The sequence below is a fragment of the Myiozetetes cayanensis genome, unplaced genomic scaffold (genome assembly GCF_022539395.1).
Source record: "Myiozetetes cayanensis isolate MyiCay16 unplaced genomic scaffold, myiCay2020 scf12, whole genome shotgun sequence".
NCBI classification, from domain to species: domain Eukaryota; kingdom Metazoa; phylum Chordata; class Aves; order Passeriformes; family Tyrannidae; genus Myiozetetes; species Myiozetetes cayanensis.
The window spans coordinates 7,065,764-7,087,697 of record NW_026086826.1 but is presented as its reverse complement, the minus strand read 5'-3'; the positions used below and the strand labels follow the sequence as shown (position 1 = coordinate 7,087,697).

The 21,934-nt window shown below is 38.0% G+C and overlaps 1 protein-coding gene across 4 annotated transcripts in view; it reads left to right on the top strand.

Moving 5' to 3' along the window:
• LOC126635772 (BEN domain-containing protein 5) overlaps positions 1-21,934 on the top strand; it is an 892,379-nt gene that overhangs the window by 188,882 nt on the left and 681,563 nt on the right. For all 4 annotated transcript variants that reach the window (XM_050307295.1, XM_050307294.1, XM_050307296.1 and 1 more), the window contains exon 4: positions 21,682-21,776. In XM_050307295.1, the coding sequence (XP_050163252.1) occupies positions 21,682-21,776 (95 nt within the window). The remainder of the gene's footprint in view (positions 1-21,681; positions 21,777-21,934) is intronic.

Sequence of the window (21,934 nt, the reverse complement as noted above, 5' to 3'; positions counted from 1 at the left end):
TTTTAGTGAAGTGAAAGAATCACAAGGCACTTAAATGCCAAGATTAGGGCAAGTACAAAAAACTGCGTTAACTGGATTAAACCCCAGACTATAACGCTGAGACATCTTTTAATTGCAACCTCCCCTTTTCATGTTTTCCTTCTGCCTGCTTCTGGATGGCTTTAGGAGAGTATTTTTAAGATAACCGAGAAACGTGCTCAAGTCCTACCTTTTTGGACTAAAAGTTTTGCAGGACCTCATGTGATACTGGGCCACCCACCAGGGGACTCCAATTTACATCTTTATGTTGTTTTACAGATAGGACTAAACCAATTTTTTCATTAATTAGCTTGTAAGCTTTTGTGGCAGGGACCAACTCATTGTTCTGTCTCTGTACAATGCAGAGTCCAATGGGATCATTGCTTATTATTCATATCAGAGCCAGCTTAAGTCTTCTCAGCAGTGTAGGCAAAATTGAATTTTGTTGCCCCTGGGAGAGCTGGCATGGTCGGTGAGGTTTTCCAATGGGGATATGGTGGAGGGGGCATGGAGGGCTTTCAGTGTTGGGAGTGTCAATATGTTGGAAATGATTGTCAGGTGTTTGGGGATGCTGCAGAATAAGGCTGGATTATTTTGCCTCCTTCATTGCCCACCTCCCTTCAGCTTGCCCTCTCCTCCTGAAAAGCAGGGACATCACCTGGTGCTCTTTGTCTCAGGGAGAGAGGCAATTTGAGGCCAGAGCCAGGGAGGCTGAAAGTTGGTCCCTTCTTTTGCTGGCTGGTTAGAATGATAATGCCCCACGTGGGATATAATCCACAGAACCAGTGCTTTCTAAGCACAGGAATGATTGCAAGGCACAGAAATATGTCACACACCACAGGAGAACACAAACACTTAAACCCTACATGACAGTCACCATAACAATGTTACTATTGTTACTTCCCCTTCTGTTTGGGCATCTTTAGCTTTTCACAAATCAACTCTGCAAGCAGCACATACACAGCCTAAAAGGATAAAGCAACTATTTATTGTCCCACACACACAAAAATAGCTGGGATTTTATGAACTGCAAGGCTAAGCATTAGCATATTCGCTGTCTAGAAGGGACTCTGCTGGCCAGCAAAATATCTGCAAAAGGCAGCAAAAGGCTCTTTGTCTTGTTGGAGCTCCTCCCTGGTGCTGCTGTTTCCATCTTGCAGCTGTCCTGAGGAGGACATGGATGCACCTTCAGCTGAAAGCTCCTGGCTCTCAGCTCAACCTGCGAGATCCTAAACCCTCTGTTTTCGTCTGTGTGTTTTACTTTGTGATACCTTTCCATTGTGGTGCTTCTCTCTCTGTAATTTGATCTCTCTACAAACTTCCTTTTACCTCTGTCTCCTGACTGTAGCAATTTCCTGAGGAACTGGCTGGCAGTAGGGTCTGGGGCTCTGCTGACAGAGGTTATAGCGTGAGCTGGGATGGTCTGCAGTGAGAACAGGGAGGGGAGTGTTGTAGGATCAGCCAGTCATGGAGTGAAAGGACAAAGGAGGAGGAATGGAGACTCTGCAGAGTGAGCCTGTGTCATGGTTTGCAGGTTTACAGGAGGGGCCAGACCCTGTGATGCTCCTCCATATAAGGACAAGCAGGGACTGTGAGGTGGAAGCCAAAGCAGAAACGGTGCAGGTCATATATGCAATTCTGGTGGAGCTTCCAAAACCAGAGCTCCTTCCACTTTTTTATTTGCCAAGAAATACAAAAATAGGCCAAAAGATAAGGTGGCTGCAGCAAAATGTGTTATCCATGGTCATTCAGACAGGTCACTTGATTGTGAGAGAAAATAGTGTTGTCTTTCAAGATTCAACCCAGCTAAAACAATACATCTGGATAGGAAACATTTACTGCCAAAACTATGCTAGCTTCTTTCTGCAGTTGGGGAAAAGAATGATTAAAAGCTTTGTTGAAAAGATACATTATTCTCCATGGCTACTGGTATTTCAAAACTGCAATATCAAATGTTTTTAATACTTTTTCATCCCTATGTATCTACTGGATTACTTTCGAGAAGAAAGGGAGAGTGTGTCAGAAATATTGGCTGATACAAAAGGTGGAGTGTGACCAAATGTTTTGAACTTTGAGAGTGTGTTATCCTTTGCAGCTGATAATGCCACTGTTCACTGACAGAGGCACCAGTCTGGCTGCAGACTAACAGAAAATAAGAATAAATATTTGCTTTTAGTTATTACCCTTTTTGTACTATTATGCATAATATAGCAATATAATTATTACTCATGGGCATATAACAGGAGTTCTGTTCTTTTTGTCTTGAAACATTACTGATACCTGAGCTGGTCAGCCTTTAAAATGTGGAAAAGATGAGACATGGCCATGAGATAAGTATATAAATCTTTATATCCTGTAGAAGAAAGGGTCTTAAAAATGTTCCATCTGTAAATTTTTTTTTTTGGTTGAATGTCAACTGAAGATTGCTCAATTTTAATCTCATAATTCTGGGAGAATAAAAAAGATGGGCATGACTCAGAGTGGGTTGAATGTTACTTGGGTTTCTGTCACGGTGCTTCAGAAGTTTTCCTGTTTCTGATGCTGCCTAAAATCTGATCATTCCTCAACTTTGGAATAATGCCTTAATTAATGGATAGGTTGCAACAACATATTTTCAGCAAGTTCTGTCAAAAATATAACTCATCTGAAAACGAACTCTGACAGAATGGAAAGGAAGAAAAAGGATTTATTCAGTAAAATGTATTTGATTTCTGAAAAGGAAACTACCATGGCCTGTAGATTTCCATGCACACTCCTAGAGTCTTCATCTAGGAAATTGCCAATCTTGAACTCTCCCCCCCCCCAATTTCTTAAGATTTGCAGAATTTATGTCTGTTTTCATTTTCAAATGAATCAAGAGAAGAGTCATCTCATTCAGCAATGCACGTAAAGGGCTTTATGGATTTATTAAAACTAAAAAATGGATTTGAAAGTTTTAAAAATTATCATAATTCTGATTTAAATAACGTATTCAAGCTTAGAGTAACTAAGTTTGATACCTGAGAATAGTAGAATTGCTCATCTTGGAGAAAAAAATTAAATGCTGTTTACCTGAATTTCCAAAGTCTTATAATTTACTTTGGCATGTTAAAAGTTATTTACCATAGAAAATGTTCTCTTTCTGATATAAAAAAATTAATTTGGAGAGGGGTGGAGAATGACAGAGAAAAGATGACCTTTTCCAAAGGCACCCACTCTCATCTTGCAAGTTTGAGTCTACAGCAAGTGTCAAATGTTTCCTGCTTCGTAAAGGGAATTTGGGAGGGAGAAGCATTTTAATTTCAGCTTCCTACATGTTACATATGTTAAAAATGTTATGTATGTTATTTAGGATATAACCCAGGAAAACTGGGGAATGGGAACCTTTTGTCTGGCCAGAGCATCTCGATGGGTTAGAGGGAAAAAAATGCTGTATTTGAGATTTTAGGGAAGTGGGAGGGAATTTGGCTTGGAGTTTCATATGGTTTTGGTTTCCTTGAAAAACTGTTCATACAGTATTTTGTGCATCAATGTCTTGTGGAGTGGTAAGGGCTTTGCTTTTGTTTTCCTTTTAAGCTCAGCCTTCTTGCAGGTATCAATTATCAGTATTTAATTGATTGCATGCATGAGGAAGATTGTGCATTTTTTATTTTTCCTCTCCTTCCCTCCTGATTTTTTTAAATAAAATATAAGCAGATATCCATACATCAGATCTTTTTTTCACACAGTTACAGTAAAAATTTGGCATTCCTATGAGCTGAAAGATAAAAATATTAGGATCATGTCATAAAATGACATCACAGGTTCGTGCCACAGTTATTTCTACACATATCTGGATATTCTTGCTGTAAGAAAAATAAATGAATGCACTGGAAGCAAAGTAATATTTAATGTAATATGGTTCCAGCTTCTCTGTTGAGGAGGTGATTCTCCTGATAGTGAGATTTAAACCTTCTCTCTGCTCTGTGTCTTTGGATGTTGCCTTCTGGTTGCAGCAAATGAGAAATTTCAGAGTAAACAACTACAAGCAAGCAAATATTGTAGACAAACCCAGTTGCTACTGCAGTTCTTCTGTGTAAAAGCTTCTGAGATATGATTAAAGTTGAAACCTAAATGGAGATAAAACAAATAGGCCTAAGCTAAGTCCAAAAGGTAAAGCAGGAGAGGTTTATTTATTTTTAGGTAATGAGATTACCGTTTAAATTGCATTTCGTCTCATTATGGGACTGTTAACGTCTGGTACCTCTTTTTCTGACATTAAGTTACCATCCAGCACAGATTCCAGCTAATGACTTTTTGAGGGAGACATTTAGGGCATTTCCTAGGAGAGGTTAGATTCATTTTTCTACTGCAGGAAAAGATTGAAAATTTTTTGAACATACCAGTGAGTTAATTTATCTGCTTAAGGATTAATTATGATAACACGGTCCCAATGATCAGGTACCTTCAATGTAAAATTTGACTTCATGTAGTCCAGATCTTGAGATGAAAGGGCTTGATAGTCTTTGACCTGGTAGCGACCTGGTGTTTTGAAAGTACTTTCTTGGCCAAGGTGGGAATAATTGTATTTAAGGCCAAATTCTGTAACCTCAATTTGGGCTGATTTTCTTTTTATTTCAGACAATTTTTTTTTCTATAAAGTGAATATAACTATGCCTTGGTGTACAACAGTATTACTCACCATAAAAAAAAGTCAAATTTCCAGTGTAAGTGTTGTGTAGAAGAGCATGTTTTGCTCACGGATGGAAGCTGCTTGGCTTTCTAAAACCTAAGGGAAGTAATCTGTTATACCTTGAAGTTCATAAAAATTAAAGTGCCCTTCTGGTATTTTTGGTGGGAGTGAACCATGCAGCTTCAACACTTACTAATCCCTTTGGAAGTGGGATGACAGAATTCTGTCACAACAGGTCCAAACATGAACGTAAATTAATGTTTATACCAGCTGAAACCATTCCAGTACAGTTTCCAGTACTCCAGTACAGTGGACAGCTCACTTTTCATATAAATATAAAACAAATGATGGGACCTTCAAAATATTCTGATGAATCCAGTGGTTGTAGGAGAATGTCATGCAAAGGCATTGGTATTATAGCCCAGATTTTGTTTTTGGAGGTAGCAGAATTTCTTTTTTCTGTAGCCTATCTCTTTTCCTTTGGATTTACTCATAGATAATTATCCCATAATAAAATGATTATCCATTAGTGAAGCTGAGGGAAATGAGAGAATGCTGAGACAATAGCAGATGAGTTAATAACCCCAGCAAAAATCTGTATTAAAATGTCTAGTGAGTTCAACACTTGCTATTTAAGAGAAACAGAACACAACTACTTGACATAAGAAGTGCATTTGAAAGAAAAAAAGGTCAGGGAGGAAATCTCGGTGTTAATGTTACCCCATTTATGTGCACCCACTTTTAGATTTCATAAGTTCTAAACCACAATATGTTGCAAAATGTTTCCTGCTTCATAACAGGAACATCTTCATAATAGAGAAGCATTTATTTCTGCCTCCCATGTATCCCATGTGATCCTGAAAAACTGCTGGTGAATGTGTCAGCCTTTGCTCTGGCTGGGGTGTATTTATGGGTTAGAGTAAAAATCTTTCTGCACTATTTAAGACTTTTGGGAAGTGTTTTTTTTTTTTTATTATTTTGTTAAAGCAATGATGGTGATATCTGATGGTGATTTCCTCGGGGGTATTGAATTTACCTTTTCCAGGATTGTGCATGCTCTGAGATGGAACAGACTTCCATTTCAGTGTGTGTGTGCAGCCCGGGTACCGAGCCCAGATATGATGGTTAATCGAAAGGAACAGCTATGTAGCTCAGAGTAATGGAGATTAATTAGTGTATTGTTATTGCTGGGGAATTGCTGGTGATAAATTTTGCAGTTATTTGGAATACAACAGAAATATGAGACCCGGCATTGTAGTTGGCGTGGGGTTGAAAGATGTCCCAGTTTGTTTTCTCTCACTGTTGCATTTTTCCTCCCCAAACTGTTCATTTTCCAGATCAGATGTTTCTTCTTGTACTCAGTTTTAGTAAAAGGTTTAAATACTTGACATCAAATTCTGCCAGTGCTTTTCATGTTTAATACTGCTTTCACTAATTTCCTCCCCACCTATGTATTCCAGCACTGCAATGGCTGACCAAACAGGATTTGTTCAAGTAAGGATTTCAACCTGGACCAATAATGCAGCTTCCCCAACAAAATCCCATTTAGCATCTTCCCCAACAAAATCCCATTTAATATCCTTAAATTATTCTCCTATGTCAGCTTTGATTGTGTTACAAATCCTACAGATTTTGAAATACTAGTGTAATAATAATAATGCATTATATTAATATTAGTATTAGATTTTTTTCCTGTAATTAGCTCAATTTGTAATTTAAAATATTAGGAGAGAAGAACAGTGGGGTTTTTACTTTGAGCAAATTGCATGTAAAGGATGACTGCAGCAATAATAGTAAAAGGCAGGAAGCTATATCATTGCTAATCAATCTAGAGAGCTCTGTCTCTTACAGATGTCAATACAAAGTTAAGTGCTAAAATAATTGTAGTGTAGGCTTTCTCATAATTACTGTTGTTCATTTGGTGTGTTGTGCAAAAAAAAAAGAAGAAAAAAAAAAAGAGGAATTTGCTTTGCAGTCAGCAGCCACAAATCTCTAAGGAGAAGGAAAAAGATAGCAGAAGGCTGATAGTCATCCATCATTCCTGACAATTTCACAGCCTAGAATAACTTGACAGAGACCCAGAACAAAATGTTGTTGAGAATTGAATGCTGCTAAGCTGAGTGAATTGACTTTCTGATGTCAAAGCAGGACCTGCTTGAAGTGGCTGATGATTTTCCTTTTCTGACTTCAGAAACACTGATATTTAAAATGCCTTGTGGTACGAACGAGCAAGTTCTGAAACTGTTTTAAAACTTTTTAGCTGTTTTTAAAGACTTTATAAGGGGATTCTGCTCAGCAAGCCTCTGGTTGTGTATCAAACCTACCATTAAAGAGTGTTTGATCCTTACACCCTCTTGCTCCAGATGGGGAGAAGCAGGAGGAAGGAATCAGGATTGTTCCCAATTGTCTTGAAACACGAAATTTTCAGGACCTGGCTCGTGTCATCTCAATTTGCTGTTGGTGCAGTGCCAACCCCTCCTTTACTAGCCTTGGAAATGTAGGCTGGGTTCGTCTCTGTGCAGAACACGGGAATGAATTGGCTGTGTTTGAATCCCCATTTTTTATTTCTTATTTTTAAATTACAACATTCTTGTGCTGTGTTTAGAATAGGTGCAGAATTTCTTCACGATGACATTGGAATGATGGAAGTTGTTACATAGTTTTTATTTCAGTATCATTGTTATACAAAGGGGATAATTTCCCAGCTATTTATTTAGAAAAAACCCACGATATTGGAAATGTTCCTAAATTATTATAATTAGGCATTTATTTACCAATAAATATTGCCAGTTTTATCTACTATTCAAAGACTAACCTTCTAAATTGCTCTCAGCCATTAAAATGCATGAAGAACACAAACTGCAGGGTTTAAATGGAAAGAGCTCATGTTTTGCAAAAGACACATTATATCTTAGAAGTGTAAAAGAAATAGAATGTAAATAGGACATGAGGGCTAAGCATGCCACCCCTGATCAATAATGCAAAAGGTTTAGCAGGTTTATTTGTAAACCCAACAGCACAGATTTAGTCAGAATGGGGCCTTGTACAGTACACACAGGTATTTAAAGGTTAGGAACAAGGAATTTCATTAGTCTGGCAAATCCTCTGCTGTCATTCCCCAATCTCTTTGAATTATTTCCAAATGTATTCTCTCCATTTTATTTTATTTTTTTATTTCTTTTTTTTTAACTAATGGCTGTGTTACTAGTGCAGTGCTTCATTGCTAATTTAACTCCCCGGTAAATTGGCACAAGGAGCAGAGGGTTTCAAAGTGCCTTGATTCCCAGTAATGATATTATAGCAACTATCTTTATGTTAATGTAGTTACAGCTGGTATAAAAAGGTTACAGTATCAAGCCTGCTAGTCTACAACATTTTATCTGTGATTCCAGTTTGCTTGAAGCAGAAGTCACGCACGTTGTCTGATAGACTGAGGCACAGGCCTAGAATTTTATGGCATCCACTGCAACCTTAAAGCAGCACTGAGGGACATCAACCTGAAAATTGGCAGATCAGTTCTGTTGCATCTTTGTGCTAAAATAAAAAATAAAAAGAACCCCAAACAAACAACCCTGGCACCTTAGGGAGCACAGTGTCATTCCTTCCTTCCTTTTCTTCTCTCCCTTCCCTTTCCCTCATCGCCAGGTAAAAAGCAAACATTAAGCTTAGCTAAGAGTTAAAGAATAACAGATTAATAGAGGAAAAAAAAATCAGACATTCTTCCATTTGAAATGTGGGACAGTTGTTTCTGCATTTGTCTGGGTATCTTACCTAATCAATGTAGTCTTATCCAAGAAGAGGTTCCCAGGGATAAAATAACTGTCATTGTCACATACTTATCAAAAGTTATTTCTTCAAATGATATAAAGTATTTTGTCTCTCATTTATTCTGTTCTTTTTCAATAAATCAGATATGAGACCTCCACTGAAGGCAGTGTTCAGTGGAGCTCTTGTACCCATTTTCCTGACAGTTATGTTGTGACTGGGTAGTTATATGAATTTCTGTGGTGTAGAAACATGCAGGAATCTTTTTTTTTTTTTTTTTTTTAAACAGGAACTAAATGTTTAAAAGAATGAGATATTTGAAATTTTATATGCATGTCAAGGAAGAATATTTGAGGTTTTAATAATTCATTATTTTCGTGTACTTTTGAGTTCCAGGTTGTAAAACAGAAGTTTGTTTGCCGATTGCAGAGTTTCTACAAATGCTTTTCAAATGATCTGAAGTTGTCATCTGTCTGACAAAGATATTTTGCTTGAGATATTCATCATTTTGTGACGTTTGTGTTTTGTTTACACTGCTTCAGTAATTCACTTCTGGGACTAAAACTTGCTTTTGAGGTTTAGGCACACTGCAGGATGCCAAAAAAGCATCAGATTCTTCTGTATTTGAAAGCTTTTGGGCCATCAAGAGATCAAAAGCTGCCAGAATCAAACCTGAGATCTGCCATTATAAATAAGGCACTGACAATTCTTGTTGTGAGAGGTCGTCCCAGGGGTGAAAGAAGCAAAAAGAACTGAATTGCCCTGGCGTTTTCATGAGAAAAATCTGGATATGCAATGGTATTTTTCTCTGGGAAACTTCAGTCTATATTGTAAAATGGAGTCTGCCATAACATATTCTGGTGCTGAAATAACCCTTTTAGCTCAGTTAGAAATCTATTAAGATTAAAATTAACCTTAAAACCCAGTTGTGGTCAGCAATACCAAATTCTTGGGAACAGAGCTGCCCTGGTTCTGAACTATAATTTACCCTGCTAATCTTGTGTTTATAGGCAGAGATTTATGAAATGCGAAGAAAACATTTTGGTAAACATTAAAACAGATCTTTTCAATTTACCAGACCATTTCCCAGGTTTAATTTTCAGGCAGATATAAAGGATCATAATTTTTTTACCAATCCTAATACATAAAACAGGTCTTCTTAGCAAAAGTAACTAACTCCAGCAATTCAACATAGTTACCAGTAGTTATGTTTGTAATGAGACTCTTTCTTTTCCCAGCTGTGTTTTAGCACAGTTTTTTTTTTTTTAATAATAAACATGCTGTTGATGTGATTAAAACCTTGAAACTATTTACAAGTATATGTTTATATCTGAATGTCTTTCTGTTTTTCTGCTTGTTTGCTGTTGGTAAGGACATAATGCAAAACTACTATAGTTACCACATTGAAACTCAGCAATAAGATCATCCAAGCAAATGTCTAGAACAATGTTATTTCAGAACGATCCATAAGAACTGTTCAATAAAGAAAACGTTCCTTATATGTATAATTCAGCTTTATCTTTATTGATTTGTTCATATTTTTAATAGGTTTTAGAATTGTCAGTGTTCTAGTAAAATATCATGTAATATGGTTTATTGTTAGGGTAATAGAGTTACAAACTTGGACAAAATTTTAATCTGTCCTGCAAGGCTGTTGTTTTTTTGGGGGTTTGTTTGTTGGTTTTTGGTTTTTTTTTTCTTTTCCTTATAGGCTTGCTTTTTTCAGCCGATTACTTGAGGAAGAAAAGACTTAAAGCATGAGCTGTGAGGAGCAATATGAGAAAAGGAATAGTTCTCTCCAAAAAAGGGGACCTGACTGCCATTCAGTTTTGGAAGATGGGCATTTTTTAACAGGGAAAAATCTTCCCTGTCACATTTTTATGTCAGCATTGCATAAGAGCTGCCATGGTATAGAAAAATAAACAGTACTATTAAAACTCCATGCATGTGAATAGCACAAGTGCTACTTCATGTGAAAGGGCTGTTTAGCTACAGATTAAATAGTTCAAATAACTATTAATGGATTAAACTGCAGCTCTGAGTCTGTGGTGTGACAGCGTAGCGTGTGTGGTGCTGTAATTGTCACCCGTGGAAAGAAGGTCCCCGTGTCGGGGAGGCTTTGGTGGCAAAGTTTATAATTGGGGCTATCACAGAGAGTGGATGACTCAGCTTTCCTACTCTGGGGATCTCAACAGCTGGGGTGAGAGTGCACTATTGAGATTTCTTTGATTTATGCCAAGGAAATCCCTAATGATGCAGAACTAGGGCAGTGCTAAGCCGTCTACTTCACCCTCTCGAGACACCCCGTGCGCTGCTCTTGCAGCTGACATCCCAAATCTGAATCACCACTTCACTTCTCACAGTCACATTTACAGCTTAAATCTTTAATCCTGGCACATCTAAAATTCCTGTTGAATTCAGTGTCAAGCGTGTAAGGCCCACAGAAGATCATTCTTCCATGCAGTGGGTGTTTGTGTTTTGTTGACAGAGCGCTGTCCCAATTTTGAGGGAAACCTCCCATTATTTTTGAAGCTCATATTAGCAGTTTTTATTTACTGGAAATCTTCTGCTCGTGCCTTTGGTTTTGTTCATATTTTCCTGCCTTCTGTGTGATGAGTGAGTTCCTTCTGCTCCCCGTGCCTGGCCACCAAAACAGTGTTTGCAGATTTTGCCTCTGCAGTACCTGGTTCTGGGCTGGCTGTCAGAGCAGTGTTCATGATGTGATAAGTATAGATTGAAGTAAAATCAAAGGAAAACTTGTCATATGCATTGCAGTAAAAATAAATGTAAATTACATTAGTGTTTTGGGAAGCTTGGAGTTTAAATGATACTCTGGGAAACAAGAGAGGATCAGCTGTGATTAGAAGTTAGGGAACTGGGAAATGTATGTCTGATCACAGGTTTTTTTGCTAATAATTTGTATCTTCTGCTTTTATGATTTTAAAATTCCAGGAAATCTGAAAGGAATTATATTTACATATGGTTTCCAAAAAAACTCTTTGAGTCTTTTCCAAAATGAAAAAATTGAACAACATAAAGTGTGAAAGATCTTTTGCAGCATTATGGTTAATATTGAGATGCTGTATTAAAATACTCTGTTTGGAAGCGATGTTATCAATTTTCACATTTCCCCGGAAGGGTTTTCAGCAACTTTGAATATTCCATCAAACTGGCATAATAAAGAGAGCAGAATTTACCTGTTAAAATGCACAGAGCATTCGTGGTAGCCTCATAGCAGCCTGCTGTTACTGTTGCTTTGCAGAATAAGCAACCATTTAGACATGATGTTTTTCTCTACCAAGAGGGCACTTTGAAGCATATTTCTTCTCTAGGTTTTGGAAGAGATCTGAAGGAAAATCAAACCTGTGTGATATTAGAAGGGGCTTTGGTCATACATGATAAGATTTCTTTAGGGAAGATGTTCAGCACCGTACCATATTTATCTCCTTTTGGAGTCTCATTTTTGGTGGAAAATTACCAGAATTCGTGCTGAGACTTTCTTAGTATCTGAGCAATTTTTCTTATAACTCAATATAATGTAATAGTTTCAGCAAAGTATCATATACTCAGGACTTCAAAGCCAATAAAGACAAGCGATCCATTTTCAAATTCCTTTTATTCATGCAGCATTTCAGATTGATTTACATAAACTAACAAAACAATACAACACTTAAAGTTGATCTGTAACAGTAATAAAAATGTTGCTGCATCCCAGAGCTGCAGAAATGTCACTTCCAATCTGCAGTGATCACATACTAAGGATAAATTGTGCCTATGGGATTTTGGCAAACCCAGCATCTTTCTCCCATCATGCCAGGCTGTCTTAAATCCTGAATCAGAAAGCCACCCATATTCAGGAAGAAAGTGTGAATGTTTGCTTAACTTGAAGACTCCAGGAACACTTCAAGTGAGGCTAAATATTTATGTGTTTGAGAGCTTTTCTGAATACAAATGGTTTTCTATCCACCTCTAAAGCTCAGGCAGGACAAAATGGAAGTTTTTACCTGTGGCATTTGAAAGCAAAAAGACCTGACTGACTGGACTGCAGTTTTGCCTGCTCACCCCAGTAATGATGCTTTGCCATTGCTGGGCTTTTTTTTCCTTTTCCAGTGCCAGGGAGGAATGCCAGGGAGGAATGCCACCTAATACAGCACGGGGCACGTTGCTTTAAGACACTTAACTTTCCTATTGAAATCCTCCCGGTTCTTTTGTTTAGCTGTTCTGTTCATGACACTGCCAAAACATGTTTATTCACATGCTGTGAGTCACCTTTGCAAACAGGCAGAGATCAGCATTTGAATCTGACGTTCAGAGTTTCAGCTCCAGAGTGGGATTTTCAAAGCTGGAAGCACAATTCATATATCCCCTCTTACCATTAGGGTTGGTTAATGCAGCTCTGAGCTCTTACTCGAAATGTCAAATAGACAGGTACACAAAAATAGCAGGAATTAGATCAGATTTCCTTCTACTTACCCTTGGGTTTTCTTTTGAAGCACAAAACTTGGAATAATCTGTTGGTACATGAGTTAGACACCCGGAGTAGAATTCTAAGCAGCAAAAATTGAAAATAGAAGAAATAGTGCTGAAGTACTGTAGAAATCATGGGCATTTTTTTTCAGATCAATACCTCAAGCTACTGGTTGTCAATGCTAAAATTCCAGTGTACACTAACATATTGATTACATTTTCTTATAGAAATCAGTGAATTGTGTGAATGTTGCAGTATTGCAAAAGGATTAAACTAGAAAGAGCACAAAGCTCTGCTTTAGAAATAGAAGGGGTTATTAATTTTGCAAAAGAAAACTAGAGGGTACATGCTATAACAATATCCCTTATTTTAATGACATTGATAACATGTAGTTTATATTTTCCCACGGAAAAAGGTTGGTGGTTTTGGGTTTTTTTCATCAGCACTGCAGCTACTCTAGTAAGGATCCAATTCAAATTCTGTCTAAATATAAAGGAGCTGTACAATATGGGGAAACCTTTATTCCATTACTATTCAGAACCATGCATGGAAGAACATAGAAAGTTCAAAGGTTTAATTGTAATAGCAACTAAAATGCCTGAATAAAAAAAAAAAAAAAAAAGAAAAAAAAAAGAAAACCCAGAAAAAAACTAAGGACCTCCATGAATAACATGGACACAAAGCCCATCTGTGCCTGGTTACTGGAGAAGTAAACAGAGAGGGTTTACATTTGCAGGCTATGATCCCAGTAACATAACCAAGACCACTGGCAGTAATAACTAGTGGTTGTACACATCAAAATGTCTTTGTTTTGTAACCCATCAGAGAGCACTGAGGCAAATACATCGGTGCTGGTTTTGAGCTCCCCCATATATCCTGTCTTTCCTTCTATGTGTTATCATCTCCTTCTTTTCCCCCACAGGTTTTTCCCACAAGCTCCAGATAAACATTAGCTTTTAACTGTGAAAAATGCCAGCTGCAAAAATCCAAAGTAAACAATTGCTGGAAAAGCTTCATCCAAATCTCTCCCTTAACAGGGCTTTCTTTATCTTCCTCACAAGGACCTACACTTGAAAAGGCTTTTTCATTCTCATCCTCCAGCCTGGGTATCAGATGGATTGCTGCCTTTGTGTTTGCATGCTATTTAAATTGTGATTATTACCTTCTGTGTGTTCAGGGGTTGAGCAAAATCATGATCCACACAAATATCACTGCCACTCTCTCATTGTCAGTGCCACTCTCACCTGCTGTCTTCCAGTAGTTCTGTGTCAGTGTTTAGCGCTCCACCTGCATGCTTTAAGCTGTGCATCGCTCTGGTATCCATCACCAGTGTCTAATTTGTTGGTAAGTGTAGTCCTTGTTGGTAAGGGAGGCTTTGACTCTGGATCATGGGCTGACTTGCACTTTATGAGTGGCCCAGAGAAGCAGATCGTGTGCAGTGAGTAGGATGTTCCCACAAGAACTCAGTGCCACTTCATGCTCAGCTCTTCAGTGCACACCTTATACCAGTGCTCATAAACATGGGCTTTTTTTTCCTTATCATATCTCCATATAACAATAATGTTGTGACTTTTCCTGGCCCTTTCCCCTTTTTCCAGACTGATCTCATTGTTTGGAGTCCTCCCGTGGGCCCTGCACCATGGATGGGATTTGGGCCAGAAAACGTTTCGTTTGGTAGCATTATCTTTTTGTACCACCAAGAAGATGTAATTATTATAACCATTTCAAATCCCACAAAACTCTTGCAGCGTTTCTTCTGGCTGGATAAATATTTTCTATTAGGAAAAGGAAAATGTAAGTCTTTTCAGCTGCTTCCTCTTGAGAGATGTAAGATATCCGCAAATTTTGCTAACACATTCCAGAACAGCCAGCTGTTACTATCCACCTGCAGCCATAACATTGATTGAAAAGAATATAGAACCTAAACATGGATAGCTTCTGTAATTATGTAGAATGAGTTTAATACATGATGCTACTTCAAATGTCATCTGGCAGTGGCTGTAACGTGGCATGGAATGTATTAGGAAATAATTTAGCTAGTTGAGAAAGTCTCACTGAAAGACCATGCACTGCTTCTTTATATTACTGATTCCTGAAAACATTAGCCATGTGTATGGGGAAAGGCAATGACAAGACCAACAGGGCTCAGGCACCTGTCAGTTTTCAAATACCAAGTTGCTCACACATTCCTGTCGCTCTGCAATTTCCTGGCAGTGGAACTGGAAGCGGCTCTTTTGCCAAAACCTGCATACATATATGAAAAGATAGGAAATAGAAAATAAAAGTACCTTTTTTCCCCTCCAAGCTGATTAAAGAAAGATGCCTTTGTTATTTTTACAAATATTTTGACCTTTTGCTACAAAGAATGGAAATAAAAAATTGGCAAGGAGGTTTCAGCTTCAAACCTGTTTTAAATACCTCTGTAGCCTGGTTATATGCCCTGTCAGGACTCGTACTATTTTCTTTTTGATGAATCAACAGAATCCAATATATGTCTTGTGACACATTTGCAATTCTATTGGAGATTTTGGCCCAAGGGAGCATGGAGCAGGAGTCACTCTAATTACACAACTGCTGGCTTTCCAAAGGAATATTTCTGAGTTTTCAGTTGAAAGTTTCAGGTTATTGATGTTCAGATGAAAAGTAAAAACAGAAAGCTGACTTATGTTGGCAAGGGAACAATATTATTATTCTGTTCAATAACAGATTTGCCAGTTTTCCAAGAAAGATTGAATGGGAGAACTTGGAGTGACTCTTGCCCTCACAGCTTTCAAGTCCGAGAGGTCACACTCAGAAGCCAGATTAGTGGTCAGTCCGTGGCACGGCATTAAACAGGGAGTAAAATTCCTCTGTAAATCCTGGTGTAATCTTGCTGCTAGAAGATGATCTTCCCCACAGTTTTCCCCTGCCCTAGACCTAAGTGAGGTTACACTGGTGTTGACAGTAAAATTCCAGATGGGGAATTTCTGCCTTACACAGGGGTTACACCTCCTGTGGGTCTGTGCTTAAGCATATCAGTTTGAGGGCAAAGAAAGAACTGCCAGAAAGGACAGATAACCAGGCAAATGCTGAAACTAGGAATTATTTTTAAAGTATTTTTTTGTTATTAACACACAACTGGAAAACACTAATACAGCTTATGGGTGCAGGGCCAGCATGAACACCAAGAATATTCCAATAAACAGCCAAATAACACAACGAAGTCTAAGCTAATTTTATACTTAGCAAAGCAGGATATCAGAGGTCTGACTGTATTAAAATCCTTTGAGTCTCATTTTAATGTTGCTCTTTGTAACATCCTAGACTTTAGCATTCCTCTCTTTCAAGTAACTAAGTGAAGAGCTGTACCCAGGGAAAACCCCCAATAATTCACAACCTGTAATGCATTTACTGCGTCACTTTCCTGAAACTTCCTTATGTTGTAAAGACTCAACAATTTGCAGTTAACAAGACACAGGTGCAGCTGATGATGAGGCCAGTGGAGCTCTCCATGGTCCCCAGCATCCTCCCTCAGTAAGTGAGTGTTTATGTTCCCCTCCCGAGCATCAGCAGGTTTTGAAAGCTCCTTAGCTGAAGAGAAAATGGCTAAATGCTATCAATATTAAAAACTTCTCCATTTGAAAGGACAAATCATTCCTACAAAGGCAAAAAGAAATCGTGGCTTGTTTTAAAATGTTAGTAGTAATGAATGATTTAAATTTGAAAAGGTCAGAAAAATGTGATTTGTAAGTTTTCATTGGGGATTTTGCACAGACCTGGCTGTTATATTGCCTGTTTTCTCCAGCACTGATAACAGTTGCAGGTGACACCTTTTACCTTTCCATTTTGAAGTCCCTCCAGTATAATTTATTTTTGCACAGCTTTGTATAAGGTGCTTTGTCAGGAAAGATCCTAAAGACCAAATACCAAAATGCAGCACTTTTTTTGTGAGCAGGTTGCTGGTTTCTCATATTCATAAACGATGTCTCAAAATCTCACAAGTCACTGGGTTGGCTTGAAAATTAGTTTTTCTTTTTTTGCTTGTGTTTCTTTATTTCCTTTTTTTTTTGCAATGGAATGCTATTCTGGAGTTGATCTGCCCCTTAAAGGGGTTACTTACATCTATAAAATATATAAATATCTCTATATAAACATACATAGACTTAGATCTATAAAAGAAAGGCTTTTTTAAAAAAAAGAAGGAAGGAAGGAAAGGATAACCAAGATTCTTGACAAAGGCAAGAACCCATCTCACAGAAAGGTGCAGGTTTCAGGAATTCACAAAACACTGTAATATCTGAAGAATCTGAGGAGAGGAAATCAAGACATCAAGCAATATAAGTGAAGCAGAGCCCCATGGTATCCTGCACCTTTGGATCTTTTAATGTCCATTCAGAGTGCAAGAGTTCAGACTTATTTTCAGCTGAAAGGTCTTAATATTAATACTTAGTGCCTGGTTCTCTTATTTTGGCCTGTTAAATGTAGAAATTGTTCATGCCTGACTTCAAAGAATTGGTCCCCAGGTACTTTGGCAGCTTGTAGGGAAGTTTGTGTCATACTTGCAGCATTCAGCATTGTCCACTGAATTGAAATTATTATGCTATTAATGTTAAATGTATTATATAATTGTAAATATTTAATATGTGTATGTTACATCCGACACTTCCCACTGCAAACCCTATTTTCAGTTATAACTTCTCATACTTCTAATGATTTGACACAAAATTTTCCGTGCCAGGTGTCTGCCTCAGGCAGAATTTTGTGGTGTTCTATGGTGTGTTTGTTTTTTTTCCCCTTCTTTTAATGTCAGCCAAAGCAGCTCAGCTATTTCTGTGAGAAGCCAGCTAGGGAAAACCATGCAAAATAAACCTGGGAGCCTTTTTGAAGGGAACTGGTGTGTCCTTATCCTGGGGGAAGGCACTTAACCTTTGTCAAAGGTGTGCCTTTCTTTTGGATACCTGCGTCAGTTGGTAGGTTCAGATGGAAAAACCTGCCAGGAGGTGGGTGAACAATGAATGTTTTAGAGAACACAATTCACCTGGTGCTCCCACAGACCTGTTGGAATATGATGCTCAATATGACCTGGAGCTTTCAGCTCCAAACCAAAAGCACCCTGATGTGTGCTTGTCCCCCCAAAACAAGAGGATCTCCTTCCAGCCCCAGTCAGGAAACAGCAAACTGCTGGTAGTAAGAAAAAAAATATGTCATTTATTTCAGCCATCTTTTCCCCCTTTATGTTCATGGTTCATCTTTATCCTCCTCATGTTAAACACACTTAGCACTTAATACCTATTTGTGCTTCCAGTTCCTGAAATAGGTTTGCAAAGGACTGTTGGGAAAAGGAGATTTAATTGCTAAATTTTAAGGCTAAAGGCAGGACTAAGCTTTTCCTTACTTTTCTCTCTTAATGGCTTTAGCAGCAAAACACCTTCAAATTCAGGCTTACTGCACACATTATGGAAATAGGAAATCTTCCTTTTTCTTTTGGTGGGTACAACTTACCTGCCTTGCCTCCTGTTCTCCAACATCTGTCTCGGATCTGGCAGCCCACGCACAGAGCCTGAGACTGCAGCAGTGTCCTTTCCTGGTGCTGGGAAGCCACAATCCATCCCCCAAGAGCATGGCTTTACTTGGTGGTGTCCCAAGAGTCTGTTTTACACCGTGCTTCTTCCACCTACCCAGAAGTTGCAGATCAGTTTGTCAGAACAATGAAATAGATTTAAGATTTTATCATAACCGAAGTGAAACCACACAGTTATGATTTCTGATAATTCAGAGATGAATATTTTCAGTTTGAATGTTGCTTCTATTTCAGTATTCAGAAATTAATGTAATTTAGTTTGAATATTTCATCTTTTAGTGGTATTCATACCCTACAAAATACCCATCAGCCATTTTTATAGTAAAAACTTCTGCCAATTCTCTCTGTCTTGATGCTCTGGAGACCACAGCAATTTCTAGGGAATTTGTAAGTACATTTAATCTAGTTTTTTTTTTTTTTTTAACGTTTCCTAAATTCTTACATACCTGTAAATGAGTATCTGAATTATATTATTACCTATTAAATGACACCCATTGCACATCTCTATAATTCATAAAATCCTACAGGGAGTGCATAGTTGATATAGATAGAAACAAGACCAAGAATTAAATTTGTTCAGCAAAACTTCGATAGCTGTATCACAACCTTTTTATTACAGCATTCAGCTCGAAGATGTTTGCATACCTTATTGAGCAAGCTGCATATTTTTGCAGCGTGTGTATGCAGCGTGTACCCTGTAGTCATTACATTTTTGCACACTCCACTGCCTGAGCTGCATGAACTATTTTAACTATCACCAGGAACACTTGACGGAGTTCAGCTGCTCATTTGAGTGCTTCGGTTTGCGTGCTTTATGACTTCAGTGGTGTGTGTTGATAAAGTTCTGCTCTGTGCTGTTAAATTTTTGGTTCTGCCAATCTCACCCCGTGCCATGCTGAGAGAATCGCACGCGCTGCTAACTGCTCGCCCCGCGCTGAACACGAGGGCTTGAAATGTTATAATCTGCACTGTTTTGTTAAATGAGCTGCATATTTTTGTTTTTATATACATTGCTTACCCAGTTGTGTACATTTGCCCAACTCATTATACAAAATAAGCTTGATTGGAATAAGAACATTCTCTACCAGCTGTCTGCTCTGAGTCAGTATGCAGCGAAATTAGCAACTTTCTCTTTCCAACAGTGACATGATTGCATCCAAAGTTTAAGGCAATTGGTTTGGAGATCTTGTTTGTTTCATTCACTCCATGCAAACATCAAGATTAACAAACCAATTTGTTGCAACTTAATTTGTTTTCACAAATACGAGCAGAGTTAAGTAACAGAGGAAAATCTGGGCATTCTAATACAGGGAAATGCTTCCATGTAGAGCATGAACCATGGAGAGACCTGAATGCCATTCTCAAACTCAGAACCATTCGTTGTAAACATGGGAAGATGGAAAATAGCAAGAGACCTCCCCAGGTGGATATTTCATCAGATAAGCAATATCCTAAGTACTTAAAATTGCAAACGTAACGTTTTGTAAACTAAGTGCATGTTTTCATCCGGAGTTATAAAACTAAGTTCATCTCATGACCACTGGAAAATCTCAAAATACATGAAATCTCATGTGCAGGCATCTGTAGTTTTCTTGTTACCTTTAGTGCAAAATTGTATTAACATCTTCAAGAAAGAGTTTTTCTCAACTCACTAGTTTTTCAAGTCAGTTCCAGTCAAAACTACAGGTTATTCTTAGACTTTGTTTTGACTAATTTGTGGAGTTTGCACACATAGAAGTTTGTGCTCCCATTTACAAAATCTTCAGCACTATCATCCCTCAAAAAAACTTGATTAATTTTTCTTGAGTACAGAGCTACTTCCTCAGTGCTGTGTGGTTTACTTGGCTCCCTACCTGCCCCCTATATAAGTGTAGATGTGCCTGGTTCCTGTTGTCCATGTCCCACTGCTGATTGCTTTCACTTGAGTCTTATCATTCACTGTTACCTCAGCAGACTGCTTGGAAGGTCCAGACTGGTTTTTGCAAAGTTTTACACATGATAGTTTAATTGATCTTATTGTTTCAGTCACAATTGCCAGATTTTAATCAGCGACCATTTAGTTCTCAGGCTTCTCGTGAGCCCTTGTGTAAGAACACAAAAATCACAATAGGTTGTTCTAAAAGGAAATGTGTGAATGTAATTTTTAGTGGTCTGTCTTCACTGCTAACTTCTTTAGTCTTCATATTTTGGTTTTCCTGTGTGCATTAATATGGGGTATCAAAAGAGTATGACAAATGAGGAATATTGCCTTTACCACCTGAAAAGTCAATGTACTACATGAGATGAGCCGGATCCAATTTAGATTTTCTAAACAGAAACAGAGTAAGTAACTTTGTGTAAAATGACTTAGAGCAGACAGATGGTAAGGAAGAAGGTTTTGTCTCTGTTTTCTCTTGTCTTCCCCCTGCATGAATTTCCTTTCAGTATCAGTCCATTACCCTTAAACATCTAAATTTTGCTCTTCTCTTGATCTGTTAGATATCAGCTAAAGTTGTAATGTAAATTAAGATCAGATATGGAATATTTTCTTCTTCTCTATCATGTTCAAACAATTGATGGCTATGTGCAGTTTCTGTATAGGTATCCTGTACACTTTTTACAGAGCTAACCCAATTCTTCCTTTTGCCAAGGGAAGGGAAGAGAAATATTCCTGTCTTTGGAAAAAGAAATCAAGAAAACTTTTTTTTTCCTGATGGTGTGTGAAGCCTAAGCAGGTTGAGGGACTGAGTGCACCCCTGGTTAGTTTGCAAATGACACTAAGTTGGATGGGAGTGTTCTTGGAGTTCTTTTCCAACCTTAGTGATCCTATGATTCTGTGAAGCAGTTAGAAGGTTTTCATGAGGATTGATGCCCCATCTCCCAGATTTCCACCAACCTCTATAATGTTCACTGCAGCAAACTGGACTTGCTTTACTGTTTTCAGATCTGAGCAAACTATTTCTTTATGTGGCTAGGATGCCTACTGAAAAATCAGCATACTAAATTAAAACCATACATTTCACATGTATAAATGCAGTGTAAAACAACACAGACAATTTAAATGCTTGGAACAGATAGGGCATTAAGATCTATTGAGAGTAGTAATAATTCATAAGATGCACATCTATTTCATATATTATCTCTCTATATTTTTATGCAGCTGATACAGGCAGCACACATAGAAACTCTTTGAGATTTTATACCTGATCTCTTTTCTTTTCCTTTTTTTTCCCCCCCCAGAGAGTAATTTTCAATGTTGTCAACTTCAGTAAAACCAAAAGCCTCTACAGAGATGGGATGGCTCCAATGGTGAAATCCACAAGCAGGCCAAAATGGTGAGTTATACTCTCAAAGACTTGCTTTATGAAATATAAGTGTTGTACTTGAGACTTGTAGCAAAGACCTGTGGTGCACCTTTAGGTGAGAACATGAGAAATTTGATACAGCAGCGTTGTGAGCATGGGTTCTCTTTGGAGCAGATGGACAGTATGAA